Genomic DNA, 7,875 nt, shown 5'->3' on the forward strand with positions numbered 1-7,875 from the left:
GGGGCCATAGTCTCAGAGGTCTCACCAGGCTCTGTCAGATGAACAGATCTGGTTGTTTTTTTTAAATGATTTTGAGTTTTGTTCCACATTTGTCTCCTACTCTTGAAGGTGGAATTTTATTAGATCATCTCTCAGTTTCCAGGTCTGAGTAGGCTTCCTCCAAAGAGATGTAGAGACTTTGAAAAGAGATGAATTTCTGAGAATCAGAGATCTCAAGAGAGGAATGAGTAAGAACCTATGATCGTTGGTCAGAACAGGCTGCAGAGGGCAAGATAGAGGAAATGATGCTTTGCCTTGCTATTCAGCTACCAGGATCAGAAATCTAGCAGGACCACAGTAGTAAAATCTCTTCTTACCGCAAACCTGAGAGTTGCTATACTAAGTAATTTCAATGTTTCTGTTACTTGCAGCCAAGATTTTTTCTGACTCCAGGGTTTGACCAAGTTCCCTCAGTGCTTGAACAACAGACCCAAGGCTCTGGCTTCTTGGAGTTCAGACCCTTGAGTCACGGGTCTTCCAGGGGCAGTCCCACCCAGAGTCAGGCTCACAACTGGAGAGAAAAACTATTATTAAAATGGGTATTATTAGATATTGCCAATAAATTGCTTATGTATCTATTAAAAACAAAGCAAAACAAAAACCATAACCCTTTAAGTTACATATTTTTATTGGCATCCCCACTGTAGATGGGGTAGAGGGGGTCAGAGGAGTAAAGAATGTTTCCCAAGGTCTAAATGTTCAAACTCCTTCACCAAAATGGAAGCTCATGAATGATAATAATATTAACAATATTCATGGGGGAACAACTCATGGCCTGGCCCAGAATAAGTGCTTATTCAAGGTTTGATGAATGAATGAATGATTAAATGAGTGGATTTGAAGATAGCTGTTAAAAGATTGTCAGCTCCACCCCAACCATGGAGAGGCCTGTAATTCAATACTCTGCACTTACCACTGCAACCAGCCCTTCTTACTTCTATACCCAGAAACTAGTCTAATGGTATTAACCATCCCAGCCAGTCAGGATCCCATTAAAAGCTTTAGTCCAGCCACTGCACCCCCATCCCAGGTCTTGGCTCTGGGCCCTGGGCTGGGAGAGCAGTCTGGTTGTTTACCAGGAATTTGGACCTTCTTCAGAGAAAAGCACAGATGACCTATTAGTCTAATTCAAGCACTTAGCAAGGAATGACTGCACCATTCACACCCCCAGCCTCAGGCTAATGGAGCCAAGGCAAATGGAGAGGCCATGTCTGCTCAGAGATCTAGGGAGGGGAAGAAGGGGGAGGTCAACCTAGTGCCCCACTGGAGTTTGCAGGGAGGCAGCTTGGCTGAGCATTTTGTGTTGTAGGGCGGGCTCTACAAGAATGTATAGGGAGAGGCTTGCCTAGTCCATTCACCACTCTAGTAGCTCCTCTACACATTCTACCCCTCAGTTACCTCCTCACTGTCTTGAAACTTGGCTCAGGGAAAATGGGAAGACTACCAAACATCCATCAATATAGAACTGGTTAAATAAACTATGATGCGTTTAAAGAAGTCCACATATGCAGTTGATATAGGATGATGCGGTTCTAGCTCTCATGAATGCTGAAGGATGTCTGTGACTTGCACTTTGATGTGCAGTGTGTGACACCCTCCCCCCCAAGGAAAACAAGACTTATTGCCACTGAGTCAATTCTGACTCATAGTGACCCTATAGGACAGAGTAGGGTTTCCCAATGCTGTAATCTTTACAGAAGCAGACTGCCACAACTTTCTCCTATCGAGTGGCTGGTGAGTTCAAACCATTGATCTTTCAGGTTAGCAGCTGAGTGCTTTATGTTTGAACCACCAGGGATCCTTTTACATAAAATTATATATAGTCATAGATTCTCATGTGCACAGATGTTCAGGGAATAGTCTGGAAGTTTGAGAGTGGTTGCCTCTGGGTGATGGGATTTCAAAGATCATTCTTTAACTGCTAGCTTTTTGAATCCCTACTATGTATCCAGTGGGAGCTCTGGTAGCGTAGTGCCAAAGGCACTTGACTGCTAACCAGAAGGCTGGAGGTTCAAATCCACCAGCCACTCCTCGGAAGGAAGATGGGGCAATCTACTTCCGTAGTGATACTGCCTCGGAAACCCAAGGAGGGGTCGCTATGAGTCAGGTCCGACTCGATGGCACATAACAACAACAACATGTATCCAGTACAATGCTTTTACATAGCTTATCTCACTCCTTATGAGGTGGATTCTATGCCTTTTCATATTACAAATGTGGATTATAAAAAGGCCCAAAGAGGTTAAGCCAAGGTCATATAACTAGTGGCTGACAGAGTCAATTGTTGGAGGATTAAATGAATAAATGCAGTAAAGTACTTGGTACACAGCAGGGGCTTAATGAATGGGGCTTCCTATTACAATGATTACACAGTACTTATCACATTAAAAGGGAGCTCTGGTGGCATAGTGCCTAAGGCATTTGACTGCTAACCAGAAGGCTGGCGGTTCAAACTCACCAGCCACTCCTCGGAAGGAAGGTTGGGCAATCTACTTCCGTAGTGATACTGCCTCGGAAACCCGAGGAGGGGTCATTATGAGTGGGACTCAACGGCAGTGAGTATCACATTAAAAAAATCAAACTCACTGCCATGGAGTCGATCCAACTCATAGCGACCCCTCTTTTGGTTTCCAAGGCAGTATCACTACAGAAGTAGATTGCCCAACCTTCCTTCTGAGGAGTGACTGGTGGGTTTGAACCGCCAGCCTTCTGGTTAGCAGTAAATGCCTTAGGCACTATGCCAATGCTGTGGTTGACTGAAGGCCCCTGTCTCACCTGCTATGGCAGACATTGTATGGGGTCCCAGAAATGGCTGGAGCTGGGACAGATACCAGGTCCATAGCCTCATATAAATAATTTTTTTTCTGCCAACTTCATGCCAAGTACACACACAGGTTGAAACATGCCCACAATGGCACAGCAGTCAGTGGCAGGGTTGCTGTGTCTCCTGATCACCTAGCCTGTGGTTTTCTGTCTGTAACACTCCTGGTTCTATATGGATTTGCAATGTGAGAAAATATAAGTCACATAGGCTAAGGATCGCATGGTCTACCAGTCCCTTGGACTAATTGTTTCCATGTGTCTCTGGGTTTCTTCATTCTTCTTTGCCCTGGAGGAGGAGAGACCCATTGTTGCATATAGACCAGTTTGCAAGCTTTTAAGATTCCAGTCACTAGTCATCAAAGTAGGATGTAGAACAATGTTTTTTTTTTTCTTCTTTTTTAAATTTTTGCAGTGTTCTCTCCCCTCCCTTCTCATCCCTGGTAACCAACAAAGAAGGTTTCCTTCTATATATAAACAGAAAAGAGCAAAGTTTTAAGTCAAAATGTTTAATCATGATTTAAAAGTCCAGGGAGACTTTGGGGCAGTAGCAGGAATAAAGCAAGGCTCAGGGGCTCTGATTCCTCATGCGCAAATGCTCTATAGGGGTCTTGGGCAGGGCAGTGCAGACACAAAGTTCCCATTACTAATTGAGAGGAGGGGGTGTGTGGGAGAGGAAGAGGGAGGGAGAGATGAGAGGGGGTGGGGAGAGAGGGAGAGCACCCAGAGTCTTGCTTCAGCCCTCCTCATGATGGGAAATATCTTTCTAGGCTGCCTTAGACCACATAGTCCTGCCTGCTTGGAATGCATTAGAGAGTAACTGATTTGTTAGATGGTAAAGTACTTCGTCTCTACCTGATCCTGATGGGGAGCAGGAAGGGATCAGGAGAGAGTTTGGTGGAAATGGTCAGTACTAGAAGATATGACTAAATGGTGGTGTCACCAACTCCTAAGGAGGGGTAGCCATAGTCAGAAGTAGTGGTGGGACAGGAGGAATGAGAATCCAGCCCATTAAAGATCTGGAGGTCAATAACTGCTAGCTTTTACAAGGCCTCATTAGCAGTCAACTGGATGGGTGGAGTGGGGTCAGGGTTGCCACACAATGCACTGCACTTGCTTTCTGATGCTGTCCTTTCCTCATTGCTTACTGGCTGCAGGTCAGGCTTGTATGGTGGACAGGAAGAAGGCCCTCGAGGAAATCCAGCTACCAGAATTTCAGGAACAGGCTCAAGATAAGTGTGCAGGAGAAAAGAGAGGGCACCCAGGGCTGTGGTCTCAGAGAAGGGTTTTTATTCTGTGGAAGAAATGGAATAGAGTCAACCTAGGAGGAGCCTGCATCTCCACCCACTTTAGCCTCAGTCAAGACTTGCTCCCTCCCCTGAAATATCCATCAACAGCATACAGTATTTGTAACAAGGAAATCACTCCCCTCCAGCCCCTTGTCTACCTTGTTTTGGGCTTTCTTCAGCTGCTATGGTAACATGAAGGGTGAAATAGAGGAGGCCCTACCTGGTGTTCCATCACAGAAAAGGTAGAGTCTGTCAAATCCTGGAAGAAGAGTTGGCTATGAAAACGCATCTTGGCTGCAATGGCCTCCACTGAGAAAAGGAGGGAAGGTAGATTGGAAAGGGGTGGTTGTTGGAGATTTCTCAGGGTCTCAAGGAAGGAAAGGGAATGCCATAGGATCCTAGGGTGTAGGTGGGTGGGAGGAGGGTATAGGTTAATTTCTTATTCTGCTTACTTGCTCCTTAGGCTGGAGAGTGTCCCTGAGGCCCGCAGAGATTGAATTGGAAGCCTAGGGAGGTCACTCAGAACATGAAAAGGAAGAAAGGTCCAGGCTGGGGGTATAGAAATCTATACTGAAGAGGAGGGTTGTTCTGTCTGCAGGAGGTGGATGGAACCCATCTGGAGCACATATTTGACCCTTCTCCCAACCCCCTTGGTTACGCTGACCTAGCCACAGCAACTGGGAGCAGGGGACCATACTCACTGAGGCAGGGATTATGTGAGAAGGCCCCTTCCTGCCGCTGACACTCCTCCTGCAGGTTGCCACTGCCTCTGCAGGTGCAGCTTAAGGCAACACTGGTGTTGGTGCTGCTGACAAAGTTGGGAGTCATGACAGTCCCTGTGTGAGATGAAGAGGGAAAGGTGTTTTTGAGGACTGGGCCAACCCTAACTTCTGCTCTCACCCTCTCCCACCGTTTCAGAACATGCCTTCTGGGTTCAGTCACCAGAGCATTCTCACCCCCCAGGACTGGCCAAGCTGTGGGTTCCCCCAGCCTCACCAATCAGCCCCATGTATGCTCGCAGACATCTGGCCTGCTCTGTTGCACAGGTCCTTAGGACATCTGTGGGATGGCAGTGAGTCTGAAAATCTGCCAAGCGTGATCTGGAAGAAAGGCGATTTCAAGAGTCACCATTGGTCTGCAGTGTTCTCCTTTGCTTCCCTTTAGCTTGGCCTGTTCATCTTCATGCAAATCCTCCTCTGCCTTCATAGTCTGACCCAGGACCTTCTCCTTAGTGAAGCTGGCTCCTGTCAAAACTAAACGTACCATCACTCCACCTCTCCATCTCCCACAATGTATCACTCTGTATTTGGGCTCCATGATCCCTAATTATGAAGACACTAGGCAATAATCTCAGTTTACTTGACTATAAAAAAAAGAAATGATAACAGCTCTACCTCATAGTGTTTTTGTGAGGATGAAATAAGATAATATTGGTTCAGCATTTGGCACAATGCCTGGTACATACTTTTTAATACACGCTTGTTGTTGTTGTTGTTAACACTCACTCTATAATAAGTAAAGTAAGTGGTAGAACAAAGTTGTAAGCCTACGTTGGTATGCCTCTCAATGTAAACAATTGTCATTTGAATGGATAATAACTTCAATTTGGTTGGTGAGTGCTGTGCCCTGAGAAGGCAGAGGAAAACCAGAACAGAATTTCAGCTTTGCTGGACAATATGTATCAAACACCTTAAAAAAATATTCATATTCTTTGATCTAATAATAAACACATCCTAAGTAACACTTAAGAGATGTGCATAAAGATTGATGAACAAGAGTGATTTTGTTGCAGCATTATTAATAGCAATAAAGAACTGAAGGCAACCTAAATATCAAACAATAGGGGAATGGCTAAATAAGTGAATATTTTACATATAATGTAGGAATACAATGTTGTTGTTGTTGTTAGGTGCCTTCTAGTAGACCCTACAAAACAATGCCGTCCTGTGCAAGCTTCACAACCCTTGCTATACCTGAGCCCATCGTTGCAGCCACTGTGTCAGTCCATCTCGGAAGGACACAATGTAGGGATTGAAAAAATCAAGTTGTTAAAGTATGTTGTTTTATGTGCTGTCGAGTCAGACCTGACTCATAGAGACCCCTCCTTGGGTTTCTGAGGTAGTATCACTACAGAAGTAGATTTCCCAACCTTCTTTCGGAGGAGTGTCTGGTGGGTTTGAACCACCACCCTTCTGGTTAGCAGTCAAATGCCTTAGGCACTACGCTACCAGAGCTCCTATGTTAAAGTATAGTAAATGATAAAATAAGCACTATCATTTACTGAAGAAGTCTGGGAAGCACAGTGGTGAAAGCACTTGGCCTTGGCTGCTAACCAAAAGGTTCCCAGTTCAAACCCACCAGCTGCTCTGCTCCATGACAGTCTGCTTTTGTAAAGATTATTGCCTTGGAAACTCTATGGGGCAATTCTCTGTTCTATATGGTCACTATGAGTCAAAATTAACACAACAACAATGAGTACCATTTACTGAGAACTTTCTCTGTACCAGTAAGCTAAGCATTTTACATAAATTATCTTATTTAACTCTCATCAGGATCCCATGAGGTCTGCATTAGTATTCAGTTTAAAGACAACTAAAGGCAACCTTGGGTTAAGTAATAAGTTTTAGGTTATGTGATGGAATCTTACGTGATTTGCACACGGTCACATGGACCCAAGATTTAAAAACTCACATCTGATTTCAGGCAGTCTTTACCACTACTCCATACTGCCTCAACCAGAAATGCTTATGAGATACGTAAGGTAAGTGAAGGAAGCAAGACACAAACATATTCCTAGAGTGTCTAAGTTTGCTTATCTATATAGGAAAAAAGAAAAAGAAAAGAAAGTTATGCCCCAAAAGTACAGTGAGTTATCTTCAGGTGATGGAACTCTGAGTGATTTTTGCATGTTACTGTATTTTCTTAATTTTTTACATAAAGGGGAAAAAAAAAAAAAAAAAGAAGTTCTTTTTGAGAAAATAGCTTCAGAAAATATCCAACGTGACAACCTGGTGAAGAAGCCAGTCAGTCCCTAGAGAAAGGGAGGGTATCAGGTCCAGCTTCACACAGGCAAGGCAGCCCCCAACGGGCGCACCACACCCCTTCCCACCGGGGCCCACCCTCACCTGCACAGCGAGTTGGAGAGGCAAGTGCGGCGCAGCTCCAGGCAGTTGGGCACAACAGGCGGCAGCGCACAAGTAGGGGCGATGGTGTTGCGCCTGCGTTCCCCGCAGCCCCTGTCCTGGGGTGCACACGGACACAGCAGCAGGGCCTGAGCAAGGGGCTCGGCAGCTTTCTCAAAGAAGGCACGTAGCTGCTTGAGGCAGGCGTGGCGCTGGCAGTGGGGTCCAGAGCACGCCTGCCCGTAAGCCTTGCGTAGCCGGTCACACTTGTCATTCAGAGTGCACAGCATGGCGAACTTGAGGCAGAGGTCTGAATCTTGGGGAAAAGGGGCAGCAAGTCACCAGGCTGCGCTCTCCATGTACCCCTGTAGCCAGACCTCTCTAAGAATCCCGTAAGCACCCAAATTTAACACTGAAGGCTGTGGGGGAAATGGGAGCAGCAGGACCGCCTTGAATAAAGCCACTCCTAACCCAGGGCTTTTTCCCTCTACCCACAAACTACATTGGTATTATTGAGATTCCCCAGCCTATCCCTCATCTTGACCAGATATTTAAAAAAAAAAAAAAAAAAAATCCATATACATACATGTTGTTGTTGTTGTTAT

General features: G+C 45.4%; 1 protein-coding gene across 1 annotated transcript in view; it reads right to left on the minus strand.

Annotated features, from left to right (window-relative positions):
• Nucleotides 1–4,063: 4,063 nt before the first annotated feature.
• GFRA3 (GDNF family receptor alpha 3) overlaps nucleotides 4,064–7,875 on the minus strand; it is a 30,295-nt gene continuing 26,483 nt past the window's right edge. The window contains exons 4-8 of the mRNA XM_007939080.1: nucleotides 7,274–7,586; nucleotides 5,145–5,248; nucleotides 4,850–4,984; nucleotides 4,369–4,457; nucleotides 4,064–4,153 (exon numbers count right to left, since the gene is read on the minus strand). Coding sequence (XP_007937271.1) covers nucleotides 4,064–4,153; nucleotides 4,369–4,457; nucleotides 4,850–4,984; nucleotides 5,145–5,248; nucleotides 7,274–7,586 — 731 coding nt within the window. The remainder of the gene's footprint in view (nucleotides 4,154–4,368; nucleotides 4,458–4,849; nucleotides 4,985–5,144; nucleotides 5,249–7,273; nucleotides 7,587–7,875) is intronic.

The sequence above is a fragment of the Orycteropus afer genome, unplaced genomic scaffold, assembly GCF_000298275.1.
Source record: "Orycteropus afer afer isolate SDZICR_OR568_19922 unplaced genomic scaffold, OryAfe1.0 scaffold00056, whole genome shotgun sequence".
In the NCBI taxonomy this organism is placed as follows: Eukaryota; Metazoa; Chordata; class Mammalia; order Tubulidentata; family Orycteropodidae; genus Orycteropus; species Orycteropus afer.